The sequence below is a fragment of the Jaculus jaculus genome, chromosome 11 (genome assembly GCF_020740685.1).
Source record: "Jaculus jaculus isolate mJacJac1 chromosome 11, mJacJac1.mat.Y.cur, whole genome shotgun sequence".
NCBI classification, from domain to species: domain Eukaryota; kingdom Metazoa; phylum Chordata; class Mammalia; order Rodentia; family Dipodidae; genus Jaculus; species Jaculus jaculus.
This window is the reverse complement of record NC_059112.1, coordinates 17,402,322-17,422,251: the sequence shown is the minus strand read 5'-3', so window position 1 is coordinate 17,422,251 and position 19,930 is coordinate 17,402,322. Positions and strand designations below refer to the sequence as shown.

Genomic DNA, 19,930 nt, shown 5'->3' with positions numbered 1-19,930 from the left:
ACCACAAAACACTCATTTTTAACAATCACTGGGATGACTGATCTTTTCAAAGATATTTTACTATTTATTTAGTTAGTTACTTATGAGACAGAGAGAGAGGCAAATAGCGAGAGAATGAGCACACCAGGGCCTCTTGCCACTGCAGATGAACCCCAAACACATGTGCCACCCTGTGCATCTGGCTTTACATGGGTCCTGGGGAATCGAACCTGGGTCCTTTGGCTTTGCAGGCAAGCGCCTTAACGGCTAAGGCATCCCTCTAGCCCAGGGGTGACTGATTTTAACATGTACATCTAAGCCAGAGTTGCCATGCCCTCTTACAGCTCTAGGTAGTGCTGGACCCAAGCGAATGATCTGACCTCAGCCTGTAGAAAGCTAAAAATTTACCATAGTCTCTTTTCTTCTTCATCTTTATTTTTTAAAATTTAATTTTAGAGAGAGAGAAAGGCAGAGAGAGAGAGAAAGAAAGAGAATGGGTGCTCCAGGGCTTCTAGCCACTGCAAACGAACTCCAGACACATGTACTCCCTTGTGCATCTGGCTAACGTGGATCCTAAAGTATCGAACTAGGGTCCTTTTGGCTTTGCAGGCAAGCACCTTAACCGCTAAGCCATATCTCCAGACCTTCATCCATTTTTTTTTTTTTTTTTAATATGGAGGCCAAAGGTGGACAGCAGGTATCTTCCTTGATAGCTCTCCATTTTATTCTTTTTTTTTCAAGGTAAGTTCTCACCCTAGCTCAGGCTGACCTGGAATTCACTCTGTAGTCTCAGGGTGGACTTGAACTCACAGCGATCCTCCTACCTCTGCCTCTGCTGGGATTAAAGGTGAGTGACACCACGCCTGGCCATCCTTTTTTTTTAATTTGGTTAAACTTTTTATTGACAGCTTCCACATCTGCAGTCTCATTTCTGTCACACTTGAACGTGTGCGTGACTATGTGAACACACAGGTCACTGTCATGTCCAAGTCACTAGTGTAAGGAAGGGCTCTCTAAGATTTACCACTAACATTTGAATATATGTTTTCAGATACAGATAAGCATTTTATTTTATTTTTTTTTTTTTATTTATTGGTTTGAGAAAGACAGACACAGAGAGAAAGACAGATAGAGGGAGAGAGAGAGAATGGGCGCGCCAGGGCTTCCAGCCTCTGCAAACGAACTCCAGATGCATGCGCCCCCTTGTGCATCTGGCTAACGTGGGACCTGGGGAACCGAGCCTCAAACCACGGTCCTTAGGCTTCACAGGCAAGCGCTTAACCGCTAAGCCATCTCTCCAGCCCCAGATAAGCATTTTAAATACACTGAAAGTAGAAAAAAAAAAAGCGGATGCTTTTTACATGTCTTAACTCTAATCATGGGAAATATGAAGGTTTAGTCTTTTGTAGAACTCTGAGTTACTTGGTGACTATGGTTGCATGAATCAAGCACCCCATAAACTCCTGTGCTCTGAATATTTGGTCCCCAGCTGTTGGCAATTTGGAAGGAGGAGCCTTGTTGGAGGAGGTGTGTGGGTGGTTGGGGGGCTTAGGGGTGTCACTGCCAGCTCCTACTTGCCAGAACTCAGCTCACTCTTGTTAATGTTGTCCACCTGCTGTGGCAGAGGTCATGTCTAGCCTCTGCTTGTGCCACACTATCCCCTGCCACGAAACTTCCTCTTGACACATTAAGCCAAAATCACTTTCTTCCCATCAGGTGTTTTTTTTTTTTTGGGGGGGGGACTGGATGTTCTGTCCCACCAGTGAGAGGGAGCTGCAACAGTGATGATTAAAGTTTAGTCTTAAATACATAAAAGTAATTATCAAAGCACCTTGATCAGTCCAGTGGGGAATTACGCTGATACAATGATAGCTTTATATAGAATGTTATTTTGGGCCACAAATATTAACCACATTTAAATAGTATCTACTGTTAAATTGTGTCATGATTCTAATAATTATAGATTTGGCATATAAGTTTCTTAACCATCACCAAAATTTCCTATTTAATCAGTGAGTGATGAAAAGTCTTATTTAGGATTTCTCCATACTTTCTGATAATACATTAAAAAATATTTTGTTTATTTGAGAGAGTAACAGGGAGAGAGAGAGAGAGAGAGAGAGAGAGAGAGAGAGAGAGAGAGAGGGGGAGAGAGAGAGAGAGAGAGAGAACATGAAAATGGGCACACCAGGGCTGGAGAGATGGCTTAGCGGTTAAGCGCTTGCCTGTGAAGCCTAAGGACCCCGGTTCGAGGCTCGGTTCCCCAGGTCCCACGTTAGCCAGATGCAAAAGGGGGCGCACGCGTCTGGAGTTCGTTTGCAGAGGCTGGAAGCCCTGGCATGCCCATTCTCTCTCTCTCCCTCTATCTGTCTTTCTCTCTGTGTCTGTCGCTCTCAAATAAATAAATAAATTTTCAAAAAAAAAAAAAAAAAAAAGAAAATGGGCACACCAGGGCCTCCAGCCACTGCAAATGAACTCAAGGTATATGGGGAATCAAACTTGAGTCCTTAGGCTTTGCAGGTAAGTACCTTAACCACTGAGTCTTCTATCTAGGCCTCTTATAATACATTTTGAATATATGGAGCACAGGTTATTCTCACTCCTACTTACCATAGTAATTAACCTCTGCTGGCCCTCTGCCAGAATTAGTACATGGTGAATTAGGACATGGTGAATTAGGACATGGTGTGCTTCTAAATGTTGTGTGTTACTTCTTGAGCTTTTGGGATACTCTGGTCGTTTTTATTTAAAAGAATGTCCAAAAGAAACAAAATCACAGCATATCTTATCTTGAAAAATAATTAAAAATTATTAGACTATAGACTATGACATTCAAAGAAATGAAGGTATTCAAAGTAGAATGGGGGCCACATCTGGGACAGGCTGGGGCAGGAAGCACGGCCTTGGCTTGTTGCTCGTGACCATATGCTTACCTTGACAGTCCAGAGAAATCGGCCTCCTCCTCTTCACACCGTTCATCTAGCTCTTTCAAAGCCAGGGTGACGTCCTCTTCGCAGACTGACTCAGGGTAGCTTTCAGGGGCCAGAGGTTCTGGCACGTCACTTTCCTCTAAGTCTAGCATACCCTGACCTGGAGGTGAATTTTGTTGTTCTTGAATCGTGTAAGACTGTTCCTCCTCAAAGGCTGTGGCATGTTCCTCCTTTAACACTGAACTTGTATCCTGCAAAAACGATCGTGCTTTGAGTGGACTCGAATACACTGATGGATCTTATTCACACAATTAAGATTATTGTCACATATCTAAATCTCTTTTATCAAGCAGTCTTCATTTATACAATCTAATTTTTATAGTTTTGAATTGTAAATATATAAAATTGTTTTCTTAAGTGGTCCCATTTTTTTCTTTCTTTGAGGTAGGGTCTCGCTCTAGCCCAGGCTGACCTGGAATTCACTATGTAGTCTCAGGGTAGCCTGGAACTCATAGTGATCCTCCTGCCTCTGCCTCCCAAGTGCTGGGATTCAAGGCATGTGGCACCACACCTGGCTTTTTTTTTTTTTTAAATAGTATTAAAGATGCAACTCAGGACCTCACAGATTCTAGGTAAGCAGTAAATCACCTACTATCGAGTTCAATCATCAGCGCTAAATTTATTTTTATTTTATTTTTTGGCTTTTCAAGGTAGGATCTTTGCTCTAGCCCAGGTTGACCCAGAATTCACTATGTAGTCACAGGTTGGCCTTGAACTCACAGCCATCCTCCTATCTCTACCTTCTGAGTGCTGGGATGAAAGATGTACACAACCATGCCTGGCTTAAGTCTTTAAAAGATTTTAGTCCTTCATAGATAAAAAATGAATTTTTCTTCCAAAATGTGAAAAGTAAGTGAAAGCTAGAACCTCTGACCCTAGATTAGCCTGGGCCTTAGTTTTTTTAATCTGTAACATTCATCATCTATAAAATGAAGGATTCTGGCCAGAATTTATACAGAGGCTTTGCTCCAAATCCCCTAAAGGCCTATGTGGTATAGGCTTAAAAAATATTTATTTATTTAAGACAGAGAGGCAGAGAGAGAGAGAGAGAGAGAGAGAGAGAGAGAGAGAGAGAGAGAGAGACAGAGAGAGACAGAGAGAGACAGAGAGAGAGAGAGAGAGACACACACACACACACACACAGAGAGAGAGAGAGAGAGAGAGAGAGAGAGAGACAATATGAGAGAATGAGAATGGATGCACCGGGGCCTCCAGCCACTGCAAACTCCAGATGCATTTGTCATCACGTACATCTGGCTTACTGGGGAGTTGAACCTGGGTCCTTAGGCTGCACAGGCCTTAACTGCTAAGCCATCTCTCCAGCTCCTAGACTTTTATGATTTAAAAGGTGGGTCTGGTGTGTGTGGGTGTGGGGGGGATCTAGGAGGTCACTGGGGTTCTGCTCTGGGCCTGAAGAGATGGGGCCGACTGGTCATGGACCGATGCCTCTGAACTGTGAGCCACAAGAAGCCTTTCTTCGTTCAGCACTGATTACCCCAGGCAGGGCCTGAACGTTCACCAGCACAGGCATTCTGGAAATCCCACGCCTCCCTCCTCTCTGAAGGTCACGTCTAAAGCGTTACAAGGGTGGGGTGTCCAGGACCTTCCTCTTGGATCCTGTTAGCCTCTCCTTTGTTTCTCCTTTTCCTCCACCCAGTTTGTTCTCGACCAATACTCCACTTCCTGCGGTCGCCTGAACATACGGGGCTAGTTCACTGCCATGTCTTTCCACACGCTGTTTCTCTGCTTCGAAGGTCCCAAGTGACCCCCAAAACCTGTCTTTCACCCCAGCACCCCTACCAGATAGCTGGTTGCTCTCCTGAATTGTCACAAAGCCTTAAGCTTGTTTATTCATGAGATTATCATCCTGAAATGTAATTAAGAAAAAAAACTTTAGCTCGGCACGGAGGTGCACAGTTTTAATCCCAGCACTTGGGAGGCAGAGATGGGAGAATTGCTGTGAGTTTGAGGCCAGTCTGGGATTACAAAGTGGGCTCCAAGTCAGCCGGGGCTTCAGTGAGATCCTACCTCCAAAAAAAAAAAAAAAAAAAATTCAAAAAAGTTACCTTTCTTTTTAAAACTTTTTTGGTTTATTTTTATTTATTTATTTGAGAGTGACAGATAGAGAGAGAAAGAGGTAGATAGAGAGACAGAGAATGGGTGTACCAGGGCCTTCAACCAAGGCAAACAAATTCCAGATGCGTGTGCCACCTTGTGTATCTGGCTTACGTAGGGTCCTGAGGAATCGAGCCTCAAACCAGGCTCGTTAGGCTTCATAGGCCAGCGTTTAACTGCTAAGCCATCTCTCCAGCAATATCTTTCTTAATTTAGATACATTATCATGCCCTGTTCTTTCCAGCCCCTCTCTGAAAGCGCCATGATGAATAATTGGTTCACTGAGCTGTCTGAGTCTCGGCCCTATCACTCCAGGCACTACGGAGTTTGCTGAAAAGGGCTGGCGTGGTGGCTCATACCTTTAATCCCAGAACGCTGGAGGGAGAGGACTGCTGTGAGTTCGAGGCCAGCCTGAGATTACATAGGAAATTCCCGGTCAGCCTGGGCTAGAGCAAGACCCTACCTTGAAAAACCAGCAAGAAAAAGAAAAGCATAATGTCTGCTAAAAAGGAAGCTATATGCCTTGACTTTAAAATATACCTGCTTCCTTAGTAAAGAGGGTTCTGATGTGTAAAGTATGCTAATACGAACGTCACACTTCTTCACCTTACAAGAGTAATACAGTCTAATAACTCAATTAGTTTACATCTACTAACAACATTAATTTTTTTTTGTTGTTTTTTCAAGGTAGGGTCTCACTCTAGCCCAGGCTGACCTGGAATTCACTATGGAGTCTCAAGGGTGGCCTCAAACTCATGGCAATCCTCCTATTTCTGCCTCCTGAGTGCTGGGATTGAAGGCGTGTGCCACCACGCCCGGCAAACAACATTTATTTTATCAACACTGACAAAAAACAGCAGTTTCTAGTACTTACCAAGGCATAAAAGTAAGTTTCACAGAGCTATAGCAATTACATTTTTAAAAAGTGTCTATGGCAATCTTAAAAACAAAAAAAACTAAGATAACTAGTACTTACTTATTTTTGGTCAGTCATTAGCTTGGAATCTGGCTTACTTCTCACAGGCCTTTCCACAAAACATAATACTAGTGGTTCCAAAGTCTTTCAAAAAGGTTTCATTGAACCAACTGCTAACACAGCTGGCCTGAGGTCCTAACCCAATCACAGCACCAATCACATAAAACCCCGTACAAAGCAAAAAAAAGGGTGGGCACACAAAAGCCGTCCTTCCCAGAAACACAGCGCCCCGGGCAATGCCTGCTGTCCCCAGAAGCGCCTGCACAGTACCCAAGTCACTTTGCAGCACAAATGCTCATTGACCCACTCGAGATGATTTTTAACCTGCAGGTCATTTCCAACTGAGTCACTTAAATAAATAATAATGATAAAAAAAACCCCATCAGTTTTAAGTATTATTTTGTTTAAACAACCCAACAGGTTAGAAATCCCAGAAATAAATCAAATAATTAGCACATCAGCTGAAAACTCTTTGGAAAGAAAAGCGAGGGATGTGGCAGAGTGCTGTAAGGAGCCTAGATTGGCCATGCACCAGCCCCATGTCTCCCCACCTCAGGCAGCTGGCTGCTAGTATTATCTAGACAGGCCTCCACACTGGGGGTCTCATCTCTGATTTGCACCACTTCTGTGGCATTGCTGCTGGCCGAGTCCTGGGACTGAAGGGGAGGCTCCGTGTGCTCCAGGGCGGGGTCATCGGTTGTGCACTCATGATTCAGCTGGGAGGAGAGGTCAGAAAAGGAGGGATGCATTCATTAGCAGGGCGGTTCACTAGAGCCACTAGACATTCTGTATCACCGAGTGTTGCAGGGGCTCCATGATAAAGGGCTTCTTGGATTGCCTAAAGTGCTATTTCTCACCATCCAGGTGGTATCAGAATGGGTGCAGTGTAAAAAAGTAGCTGAGTTATGTGGAAGCATGTGTTCACCCAGGTTAAATGTCACTGACAGCAAAATGGGAGCGCTCAGGCTGGAGAGATGGCTTAGTGGTTAAAGTGCTTGCTTGCAAAGCTAAGGACCCATGTTTGACACTCCAGATCCCACGGAAACCAGATGCACAAAGTGATGCCAGAGTGCAAGGTCGCACGTGACCACTAGGTGGCGCAAGCGCCTGGAGTTCAACAGTGGCTGAGGCCCTGGTGCACCAATTCTCTCTCTTCCTCTCTCTCTCTGAAATAAAATAAAAAAATAAAAATGGGAAAGCTCCCCAGAAGTTATGTTACCTTTGAGAAATTCATATTTTGGGGGGGTCTGGAGAGATTGTTCAGTGGTTAAAAGCCCTTGCTTGTAAAGCCTGATGGCCTGGGCTCAATTCCCCAGTGCACACATAAAGCCAGATGCACAAAGTGGCACATGCATCTGGAGTTATTGCCCCACGAAGGCCAGACTAGCTGGCCCGTGAGCTTTGTATTCGCTTGACAAGCCTTGCATTGCCACTAGTGTGCTGGGATAATACCCCCTTGTGTCTAGGTTCATGTGGATTCTGGGGACCCAAAACTCTGGTCATCAGGCTTGCACAAAAAGTGTTTTTAACTACAGAGCCATCTCCACAGCCTCAAGGAGTTTCTTTACCTCAGTGCCACTGAGACTGGGGTTAGCCAGTTCTGCTGTTTGACTCCCCTGAGAGCCACACTTCATTAGGCACTCACTGTGCTTTTTAAAAAAAAAAATTATTTTTATTTATTAGAGAGAGAGAGAGGAATAGGCTGGCAGAGAGAAAGAGGGAATGGGCAGGCCAGGGCCTCTAGCCACTGCAAACGAACTCCAATTGCATGCGTCACCTTGTGTATCTGGCTGACAAGGGTACTGGGGAATCGAACCTGGGTCCTTTGGCTTTGCAGGCAAGTGCCTTAATCTCTAAGCCATTTCTCCAGCCCTCACTGTGCTTTTGAGAAGAGTCTTGCTCTAAAGGAGTGGTCAGGTAACTTGACCAAGGTCACACAGTGGGTAAAGCCAGCCCCTGAGCCTACATTCCTACTTAACACAGAGCCAAAGTCAGTCTTGGAGCCATGGCTACCCTCCAGGGGCACTGGCCGTGTCTCAGTCGGCTGGCCTATGTGGCCAGTAACCTAACCATTCCTCTAAGTGACAACAGTGGCCTGCAGGACAAGCCTCAGGTGTCACAGTCAAGCACATGGACACTAGAGACAGAACGCCTGGTTCAGATTTACAAATCCACTTGCTAGCTGTGTGTCCTGTGATACATCACCTCATCTGCAGAGCTGCAGTAGCCCTGCTTACCCTGTACGGTCAAGAGAGCTCTGGGGGGCTGGAGAGATGGCTTAGCGGTTGAGGCGCTTGCCTGCGGAGCTTAGGGACCCAGGTTCAATTCCTCAGGACCCACATAAACCAGATGCACATGGTGGCACAAGTGTCTGGAGTCTGTTTGCAGTGGCTGGAGACCCTGGTGCTCCCATTCTCTCTCTCTCATAAATAATCAAAGAGAGAGAGGGAGAGAGAGAGCTGCTATGGGGATTAAGGCACATAAAACGCCTGGACGGGCTGGTGTGTTGTGAGCACTGAGCAAGCGGGAAGGGTAGCTGTTGGCAGTAACGCTTATCACTTAACAGCGAAGGTGGGTGGTATTTGAAAGACACACTGGGACAACTGCCAAGATGTCAAAATAGGAAGAAGACACGAAGCCAACCGCAAGCTGCCAACTTGATGTTTGCGCTGGAGGTGGCAGATCCACGCGAGAACAGGGCGTGGTGGCGCCGTGCGCAAGGGTGGCGGGGCGATGCGGCATGAGAAAGGCGTCTGTGTAAGAGCCGTGGGATCCCGGCTGACCCAGTCACCACTGCTGTCGCCTCACTGCATGTGCCATGCATCGTTCTCCTCCCCAACCAGGGCTGCAAACTTAGTCTTTCACGCAGCCCCACGTTTCTGAAGGCACAGATGACTCTTGCAGCCTTGCCCACTTTCTAGCCACTCTTGCTCAAGTCCACCTCCCAGCCTTGGACTGTGAGCCATGACTTGCACACAAATTACTTGATCTTGAAAGGGGCTGGCATTGTGTTCAGACTTTGTATGTAAGCTGACAAACTCATATCCAATATGGTTGTGTGTGTGTGTGTGTGTGTGTGTGTGTGTGTGTGTGTTTGGTTTTCCAAGGTAGGTTCTCACCATAGCTCAGGCTCATCTGGAATTCACTATCTAGTCTCAGGGTGGCCTCGAACTCATGACAATCCTCCTACCTCTGCCCTGAAAGTGCTGGGATTAAAGGTGTGCGCCACCTTGCCCGGCTCAGTATATATATTCTTGACAGGTAGGCCAATGAGAAACTTAGCAGGACTAGGAGAGAGTCAGCTGACATGTGTGCTAGCTGCTAAGAAACACACACATGCCTGCTCTCTCAGCTTGTTTTTTTGTTTTTTAATCATTTTTATTTATTTGAGAGTGACAGACAGAGAGAGAAAGAGGCAGAGAGAGAGGGGATGAATGGGTGCACCAGGGCCTCCAGCCACAGCAAATGAACTCCAGATGTGTGCACCCCCATGCGCATCTGGCTAACGTGGGTCCTGGGGAATTGAGCCTTGAACCAGGGTCCTTAGGCTTCACAGGCAAGCGCTTAACCGCCAAGCCATCTCTCCAGCCCTAAAGATTTTTTTAAATTAAAGTTTTTCTTTTCTTTTTATTTATTAAACAGAGAGAGAGAGAGAGAGAGAGAGAGAGAGAGAATGGGCATGCCAGGGCCTCCAGCCCATGCAAATGAACTCCAGATGCATGTGCCATGTTGTGCATCTGGCTTAGGTGGGACCTAGAAAATTGAACCTGGGTCCTTAGGCTTCACAGGCAAGCACTCTTAACTGCTAAGCCATTTCTCCAGTGCTGTAAGTATGACTTTGTTGTGAGCCACAGAATCTTTATTTCGCCGTGTGCATTTTGCCCATGATGATTAGTGACTGAGTTGGCAGCCAAGAGCTGACTGCGCCTCTTCCCCATCAGTGCGCGGAAAGCTGCTTACCATCTGCGTGCGAGACAGGATCTGGCTGGCCGTGAGGACTGCCTCCTCCTCCGAGGACTCGTCGGTGTCCTCTTGGTTTGTCAGGGTCAGGCTGGGGGTGCTGCTAGAGCACTGGTACTCCTGCAGGGATGGCGTGCCCCCTTTGTCGACACTGTCCAGTGAGCGCCGGCGGACTCCCCAGTTGAAATTGTCCATGCTTTCACCCTGGGAAAAGCAAGGCATGGTTTCCAAGAACTCAGCCTCGTAGGTCCGCGGGGCGGAGGAGGCGAACAGATAGATACCGAGATGAAAAGGACCCCATGTGTCGTCAAAGGCAGAGCTTCAATCAGCCCTTCGATTTCTTTAAACGGTTAACCCATCGTTACGTGTTTATATTCAGAGAGAGAAAAATTATTTGGTTGAGTGTCTGTTCTCATTCAATAATTGTCTTGACATTCTGTCTTGGATTACTGAGGGGACCAACTAAATCTACACTCTAGGCCATTTCTATTCTAATACACACACGCACACACACACGAATGAGACCACGAGAAGGACAAATACCGTACAGATGTCACAAGGACACACTCCACACCAGGCTGCAACTTACCTGCAGCTCCTGGTTAGCAAAAAGAAAAACACACAGAATTAGAGAGAACAAAGACGGACATTCAAATATATGCTACGCTTTCTTCATGATTTCCTAAAAGACTGATTTAAGCTCTGGTTTAAGCTTTTTGTGGGAAGCTGGTGTGTGATTCAAACTACTCTCTTATGTAAAATATATTGTGGAAAAAGTCGGAGACACACACTTAAAACAACATTTCTAAGTTACACTTGGGCAACACAAACTTGGAAAACATCTTCAAATTTTACAGATTTAATCCTAGGTATGATGCAAAAACTGACTTAAGATACCCACATTCAGTTGACAACATACAAAGTTACAATTATTTTTATTTGTAGGACACCTCCAGTGGAAGCATGACAAAATTCAGCCACTACCCATTATGCATTTATATAAAACTGTACCTATGTAATTCCATTAAAATTAAAATAATAATTAAAATAATAAAATTCTTATAATCTCTCTCTAAGGCCCTGATATGACAATTTATACCAAATAGGCCATCAAAAATAAGACTCCAAGGCTAGAATGATGGCTCAGTGCACTAAAGTTAGATGCACAAAGTGGCATGCATACCTGGAGTTCATTTGCCTTAGCTAGAGGCCCTGATATGCCCATTCTCTCTGTCTCTCTTCTCTCTCTGCTTGCCAATAAATAAATAAATTAATTAATTAATTAATTAATTAAAAAAGAGACTCATTTGTAGTCTTTTCACATAGGAAGAGACTGTCTGGAAGAGAGGATCATTCTCTGTCTCTTACAGAAGAATTCTTTCTACTGAAATTCGAGCTGGAAATCGCTAGAACAGAACTCACAGGAGTAGCTCAAGGTATCCAAGTTGAACATGATTCCCAAGAGCTCTGCCCACCAGGGCCTCAGTTCTTTCCTGACGGTTTCTCAAGGTATCTTAGAAATTCTAGGGCTCTGCAGGTTAGAGGGTAAACAACACCTTTCTAGAACATTTCATTTCATATGCTGTTACGCACCTTATCACATAAATGGTGCCCATCTCCAAAGTACATTTGGTGAATGAATGATTATATATACTGTAGGCTTTCAAATGCTGGGGAATCTTTTAGGAGTTTTGATGGGGAAGTTTGATTTTCAGCAATCAAACTATTTCCTATTATCATGCTTTAACCAAAACTATGTCTAGGTTTTAGAAAATACTTATCATTTGGCTTGCTTATGAGGTGTGAATTAGCACCCCCACATTCCTGGAACTTGAAGGCAGAACTATGTAAGTTCTTTCAATCTAGTCTGCTTCAAATTCTACAAAAAGCTCCATTTAGTACTGCTGACATTTTAGAGAACTCAAAACCATTTCCAGTGCTCTTTACACAAAAAAAGCAAACAAAAATATAATAACTTTTATGATTCCAGAAATGTCAGAAGCTTGCCCTAGAAATTTAAATTCTGAACTGAGGAAAAACAAATAACCACAGTAGGATTTAGAAGCCATTTGAGAACCTGAGGAAAACCCCAGGCCTCTGGAACCTTCCCACCTTCTCTTCCAGCTGTGTGAGTCTGTTTATTCCATTCCCTACAACTTCTTTTTTTCCTTGCAAAGGATGAATGGGAAAATCACCTTATAGGGTGGTGATGTGACTGTGCAAGCATGTTCTATTCTTTTTAAAAATTCTTTATTATTATTACTTATTTGCAAGGTGGGGGGGAACGAATGAGGATGGGCACTCCAGGGTCTCTCACCACTGAAAACAAACTCCTGATGCATGAGCCACTTTGTGCATCTGGCTTCATGTGGGTCCTGGGGAATTGAACCTGGGTCCTTTGGCTTTGCTGGCAAATGCCTTAACCACTAAGCCATCCCTCCAGCCCTGTTCTATTTCTTGCAGTACAGTTTTTAAAGGATGACCGTGAAAATAATTTTAGAGTGTGATTTATTCTTGGGGGGGGGGCTGGTAGAGAAAATATCTATAGAATAAGAAAACATTTTTTTTTAGATTTTATTTTTATTTATTTGAGAGCGACAGACAGAGAAAGGGAGAGAAAGAGAGAGAGAGAGAAGAGAGAGAGAATATGCACCAGGGCTCCAGCCACTGCAAACTCCAGATGCATGCGCTTCCTTGTGCATCTGGCTTATGTGGGTACTGGGGATTTGAGCCTTGAACCTGGGTCCTTAGGCCCCACAGGAAAGCGCTTAACTGCTAAGCCATCGCTCCAGCCCCAGAAAACATGTTTTAAAAATGTTTAAAGGTATCTATGCATCTACTTGCATTTGGTATATGGAACAAAAGCTGTGAGTTAGCATTTAACATTTTCTAGCCATAAAGCACAGAATGGCCCATGTTCCTGGGTTGTGATGAGCCTGCTGCGATGTGGCTGCGGGAATAAATGGAGCCCCGCAGCTCTCAGGCGGGCGAGTGCGTAGACACGTGTGTGACTCCCAGGTATTGTGATCACCTCCACACAGCCACAGGGCAGGTAGGTGCAAGTGGAACCGCTGCCCCAGACTGTCACCTGCTAGTGGGACACAGTGGCCAAAAGAAACAGCCCTTCGCCACTGCTGAGGAGTGCGCGCCGGCTATGCAAGTTTCAATTCTTTAGGGGAAGATACACCGAAACTTTGATACTGGGCTGGAGAGGAGGCTCAGAGGTTAAGGCCCTTGCCTGCAAAGCCTAACATTCCAGGGTTCTAGCCCCCAGTACCCAAATGCACCAAGTGGTGCATGCATCTGGTGTTCGTTTGCAGTATCTACAGGCCCTGGCATACTCAATTTCTCTCTCTTTCTATCTGTCACCCTCTGGTTGCAAATAAAATAAAATAAATATTAAAAAAAACAACTTTGAGGGCCAAAGTGGTGGTACACGCCTTTAATCCCAGCACTCTGGAGGCAGATGTAGGAGGAGCACCGTAAGTTCAAGGCCACCCTGAGACTACAGAGTGAATTCCAGGTTAGCCTGGGCTACAGTGAGACTCTACCTCGAAAAACCAACCAAACAAGCAAACAACAAGAAAAAACTTTGATATAAGTAAGTTGGTCTTCCTCCATCTGACAGATATTTACAACAATTTTAGAATGTACAAATTTATAACCTATTTGACATACCTTTTCAGTATGAAAGGCTGTTATTTGGGGAATAGACTTCTGTTATAGGAATGGGTTTCTGATACCTTGAAGTAACAGGGCAATCATATACATTTGCCTGGTAATGGTTTTAGAAATTAATGTGTGTCTACTTGGGTCAATGAGATGTAATGGGAAGTATGCTAAAAACATTTTAAAAAGTAACTTTATCACACATTAGACCATTTCTGGATGTGACCTTTTCTTGCTGCATGGGGAACAGTGATGGCCACTGTGAGACCAAGCTGACCTATTTAGCAGGACAGAGCTTAGAGATGTGCAGAGAAACAGTCAGGTCACACTGACTCACACGAAACACAGCTAGCTCTGGACTACTAGCTCAGCTGAGTGAGCTGATAAATCTTGTGCATTTGAATTCACCTAAACTGACGAAGCCATCACCATGACGCAGACTGAGTCATCTGACAGCAGAAAAGCCCTTTGGGTGTCTACTGAAGAGAGTCAGTTATCACAGAGGTTAGGAACATCACACAGAGAATCTCGGTCATTTGACAGAGGGAAGAGCTCTACACAGCCCAAGCCTTCTTGTAGGGAATTTGGTGACAAATGCCACCCTCCTCAAATCTAAGAGTCAGGCTCACACCTGCAATTCCACCACTTGGGAGGATGAAGCAGGAGGAATGCCCCAAATTTGAGGCCAGCCTGGATTACAAAGTAAGTGCCAGGCCAGCCAGGGCTACAGAGTGAGGCTCTGTCTCAAAACAAAAACAAACATTAAAAAAAAAGAGAGATTTTGGGGCTTAATGGTTAAGGCATTTGCCTGCAAAGCTAAGGGATCCCAGTTCGACTCTCTAAGATCCACATAAGCCAGATGCACAAAGGGGCACATGTGTGTGGAGTTCACTGCAGTGGCTGGAGGCCCTAGCACACCCATTCTCTCTCTTTCTGCTGCTTCTCTCTCTCTCTCAAATAAACAAATAAAAATATATTAAAAAAGATATATTTGGCCAATTTCATTGTAATTTTTTACTATTTTCCTGCAAATTGATTTGTGTATCTTATGTAAAACAGTTAAGTCTAAATATACACTAAAATAATTTCACAGAAATTCATTTGTATTTTGCATTTATAAAGATGCAGATGAAACACTCAATGTTCCTCTTTAATTTCAGATTTATTCTGCTATTGACTAATTGTAGCAATCATATTTAGTTCCCTACCTAGATTTTGTTTAGTTTTTCGAGGTAGTGTCTTGCTCTAGCCCAGGCTGACCTGGAATTCAGTCTGTATTCTCAGGGTGGCCTCGAACTCACGGCAATCCTCCTACCGCTGCCTCCCGAGTGCTGGGATTCAAGGCATGCAGCAAGATTTTACCCTTTCTAACCTTACACTGTCCTCAATAAGGAAAGATCCCACGGTCAGATGTGTGCACAGCTGGAAGGAACTACTGTGTATATATAAAATTGGAAAGAAAGCCCACATTCTCACCTCTGCATCTTCCAATTCAACGTCTAAGAAGTCAAAATCTTTAAAAACACCAAACTGTTGTTCACTGCCATTATCTTCTACAGCGACCTCTTCCTCCTGAATAATATCTTCTGTTGTAGAAATCAGGCTGGTCTGTTGGTCACCAACTTCCAAATCCTCATTGGAGGAAAATACAACCTGGTGCCCCCAAAATGGCAGGGGGTGGTGGTGGAGGAGGGAAGCAAAAGAGAAGAAAACCAGTTCACGTGTCAGCATTGCGTATGTGAGATGGGAGCCCCAGCATCCCTGGAGGCCTCACCCCTCAATCAGCTCGGAGGTCAAATGCAGCCTTCAGGCCTAGCAAGCTGAGTATCTAATCAGCATGGCTGCCAACACGAGCCAAGATCCCCCCGTCCCCCCCCCCCCCACCAGTCTTAGCTAATAGCGCAACTAGGTTAAAAAAGGCAGGATGAGGGCTGGAGAGATGGCGTAGCGGTTAAGTGCTTGCCCGTGAAGCCCAAGGACCCCGGTTCGAGGCTCGCTTCCCCAGGTCCCACGTTAGCCAGATGCACAAGGGGGCGCACGCGTCTGGAGTTCGTTTGCAGAGGCTGGAAGCCCTGGCGCGCCCATTCTCTCTCTCTCCCTCTATCTGTCTTTCTCTCTGTGTCTGTCGCTCTCAAATAAATAAATAAAAAATTAAAAAAAAAAAAAGGTAGGACGATTCTTGCAGGGAAACACGTGGCTGGACACCTTCACGCACGCGCTCTTGACTACTCACAGATGGGTTCTTCGGGAGGCCTGACTCGGGCCCACAGAGAGAGAGCACGTTCATCAACTTTTCTCTCGTTCTTCGCTGCAGAGAAAGAATTTCCAATATTCCAATGTTAGCATCGCAGGCCAAATAAGACAAGTTCTCAAGTACACACACACACACACACACACACACACACACACACGCAGGCACGCACTGATCCTTCCATCCCATGTTGATGTTCCCTATGTACCTGTGACAACTGTGGTCTTTTCCAACTGACTGGAACCAGGGCATTGGAATTGGAGCCGGAGGACGTGGACGATGTGCTTCGGGTGACAGCAATCACTTTGGGTTTCCCGTTCCTTCCTGCCGCACTGTGCTGGCCCCCATACTTATTTCCAATGATGGGTGTCTACACAGAAACAAAATGCCAATGCTGACTCAACACTTCAGGCTCAAGAAACCTAGAAGGGTTAACAGTAGACCTAACATGACATTTTTTTCAAATAGCCAAAAAAAAAGAAAAAAAAAAAGCCTAAAAGCAAGCAAACAAAAAACGAAAGGGAGGCTATGACATCAAGTTTTTTTTTTTTTTAAAGTATTTTATTCATTTATTTGAGAATGACAGAGAGTGAAAGAGAGAGAGAGAGACAGAGACAGAGACAGAGAGAATGGGCGCGCCAGGGCCTCAAGTCACTGCCAATGAACTCCAGATGTGTGCGCCCCCTTGTGCATCTAGGCTAATGTGGGTCCTGGGGAATCGAGCCTCGAACTGGTGTCCTTAGGCTTCACAGGCAAGTGCTTAACCACTAAGCCATCTCTCAAGACAGCCAGACATCAAGTTTTTTTTTTTAATTTTTATTTATTTATTTATTTGAGAGCGACAGACACAGAGAGAAAGACAGATAGAGGGAGAGAGAGAGAATGGGCGCGCCAAGGCTTCCAGCCTCTGCAAACGAATTCCAGACGCGTGCGCCCCCTTGTGCATCTGGCTAACGTGGGACCTGGGGAACCGAGCCTCGAACCGGGGTCCTTAGGCTTCACAGGCAAGTGCTTAACCGCTAAGCCATCTCTCCAGCCCCAGACATCAAGTTTTTAAGAGACTTTATTAGAAATAACAATTTTATGTTTCTGAGATAATCAGACAGCATAGCCCTAATTTAGTTGGCTCAGTTTTTTTAAGTATCTTATTTTTAATTAATTTATTTGAGAGAGAGATACACAAATAGGCAGGGGGAGAGAGAGAGAGAGAGAGAGAGAGAGAGAGAGAGAGAGAGAATGGGTGTGCCAGGGCCTCCAGCCACTGCAAACAAACTCCAGATGCATGTGCCCCCTGTGTAGTTGGCTTACGTGGGTCCTGGGGAATTGAACCTGGGTCCTTTCGCTTTGCAGACAAGCACCTTAATTGCTAAGTCATCTCTCCAGCCCATTGTTTTGGTTTTTTTGAGGTAGGGTCTCACTCTAGTCTAGGCTGACCTGGAACTCACTCTGTAGTCCCAGGCTGGCCTCAAACTCACAGTGATCTTCTACCTCTGCCTCTGGAGTGCTGTGATTAAAGATGTGCCCCATGATGCCCAGCTCACTCCTAATTTAAGTATAACCTTCTTTCTTTAAAAACCATAGCCTCCAAGCTGGGTGCTGTGGCGCACGACTTTAATCCCAGCACTCAGGAGGCAGAGGGAGGAGGAGGATCACTGTGAGTCTGAGGCTACCCTGAGACTATATAGTGAATTTTCCAGGTCAACCTGGGCTAGAGGGAGATCCTACCACGAAAAGCCAAACAAAACAAAACAAAACAAAACAAAATCACCTCCAACTTTCCTCCTCATGAATGCTTACAAGATATATTCTCCCAGGCTGGAAAGATGGCTTAGCGGTTAAGTGCTTGCTTCCTGTGAAGCCTAAGGACCCCCATTTGAGGCTCAATTCCCCAGGACCCATGTTAGCCAGATGCACAAGGGGGCGCATGTGTCTGGAGTTCGTTTTCAGTGGCTAGAGGCCCTGGAGTGCCCATTTTCTCTCTCTGTCTCTTTCTCTCTCTGTGTGTGTCGCTCTCAAACAAATAAATAAAAACAAACAAGATATACCCTCCTTATAGAAGGCTAAAAACAAAATGGGAAAATATCTTAAGGAAGTCTGTAATTTTACCACTCAGATTTAAAGCCTGTCAGACCTTGGGTGTTTTTCAATACATATTGTGAAGTATGTTTTGAAAATGTGCTTTAGCAAACACTGAAGTCAAGTAACAGTTTTATAGAGGAAAATTTCTATGCGGCTTCTTATACATGGAAAAAACTGACATGTAATATTTGGAAAATTTACGTTAGTAAAAACTCTATGATGATCTAAAACTCCTATTTATTAGACTTTGGAAGGGGTTTTGAACTTGCACTTGAGAATAAATTTCAAGTTCAGTTGCATGCCACACAGGTTGCTTTGTGAGCCGCAAGCCTTAGACACATCCGCCACCACTCCCTACTGAGCCCCTTTCTAGTGAGACTCACTCGCTATTGTTCCCCAAATACACCACCTCCCTCTTTTGTGGATGCACGTTTTGACATATGTTGCTCCTTTATATGGTATATCCATCAAGCAAACCTTAGTCGTTTTTTAAAATTATCATTATTTTTATGTACATTGGGGAATTAAACCCAGACCAACAGGCTTTTGTAAGCAAGGGCCTTTAACTGCTGAGCCATCTCTCCAGCATAGTGTTTTTTATTTTATTTACTTGTGGCGGGGGGTGGGGGAGAGGGAGCGAGGGAGAATGGGCACATTCCCCAGTGCCTCTAGCCACTGCAAATGAACTCCTGAGGCATGTGCCACCTTGTATATCTGGCTTATATGGGTACTGGGGTTCGAATGAACCTGGATCTTTAGGCTTTGCGGGCAAGTGCCTTAACTGCTAAGCCATCTCTCCAGACCTCCTGCCAAGTCATTTTCTGTTTTTTTTTTTTTTCCCCCCAGGTAGGGTCTCGCTCTAGCCCAGGCTGACCTGGAAATCACTATGTAGTCTCAGGGTGGCCTCAAACTCTCGAGAATCCTCCTACCTCTGCCTCTCGAGTGCTGGGATTAAAAGCGTGCGCCACCCAGCCTCTGCCAAGTCATCTTTTAATGGTGATTCCAGACTTCCAATGAGGCCTCCTCCCATCCCTCCTTCTCCTTCATAATTACTCCTGGTATTTCCCCTGCTGGCCAGTTTATGTGCATGTCTCCTCACCTACTGTACCTGTGCCCCTAGACCATGCCTGATCCCCTCCACACCTTCAGCAGATATCCATCCAGTACCTAGGCAGAACAGGTTTTGAGGAAGCTTTTGGAAAAAAAATTGAAATTAGCCTTATGAAATATTTTGGGAATTTGTAGGACTGCTTGGAACAAAGTCACTCAGCTAAAGAATCACAATGGATTCAGAATAAACAGGAAAGCCAAGTTTATGATTTTCCCATGCTACAACCATATCTTAAAAATTTTCAGATATTACTAACTAAAAAACAGTAATGAATATATTTTGCATCTAAAACCTAACTGAAAATGTTTTGAATAAATGCAAGAGTAAACATCAGTAAAAATATTAAAAATTTTTTTGTTTATTTTTGTTTGAGAACAACACAGAGAGAGAAAGAGGCATATAGATAGAGAATGGGTGCATTAGGGCCTCCAGCCACTGCAAAGGAACTCCAGATGCATGTGCTCCTTGTGCTTATGTGGAACCTGGGGAATCAAGGCCTCGAACTGGGGTCCTTAGGCTTCAGAGGTAAGTGCTTAACCACTAAGCCATCCCTCCAGCCCACCAATAAAAATATTTTAACCTGTAAAATTTTAATTCCTAAAAAGCAGTTTGAACTTCATTTTTTATTTCTTTATCTTTCAATAATGTCCTTGAAAATAATTCCTCCTTTAGTTTTTCAAAAGTCCTTTTCAATGGTGCCAAGAAAACTTAAGAATGGGCTCAGATGTTAAAGGAAAGAGGTGGACATTCTCAACAAAGACCTCCATTCTTCTGCAAGATCTGTATTAATACAACAAGGT

The 19,930-nt window shown here is 44.7% G+C and overlaps 1 protein-coding gene across 9 annotated transcripts in view; it reads right to left on the bottom strand.

Annotated features, from left to right (window-relative positions):
* The window catches only part of Fryl (FRY like transcription coactivator), a 297,939-nt gene that overhangs the window by 19,753 nt on the left and 258,256 nt on the right, over nt 1–19,930 (bottom strand). For 5 of the 9 annotated variants that reach the window (XM_045130376.1, XM_045130379.1, XM_045130384.1 and 2 more), the window contains 7 exons: nt 16,149–16,310; nt 15,923–15,997; nt 15,166–15,342; nt 10,610–10,618; nt 10,021–10,224; nt 6,612–6,776; nt 2,913–3,160 (listed from right to left, as the gene is read on the bottom strand). In XM_045130376.1, coding sequence (XP_044986311.1) covers nt 2,913–3,160; nt 6,612–6,776; nt 10,021–10,224; nt 10,610–10,618; nt 15,166–15,342; nt 15,923–15,997; nt 16,149–16,310 — 1,040 coding nt within the window. The remainder of the gene's footprint in view (nt 1–2,912; nt 3,161–6,611; nt 6,777–10,020; nt 10,225–10,609; nt 10,619–15,165; nt 15,343–15,922; nt 15,998–16,148; nt 16,311–19,930) is intronic. The other 4 variants (XM_045130378.1, XM_045130382.1, XM_045130383.1 and 1 more) reach the window with 1 other exon arrangement.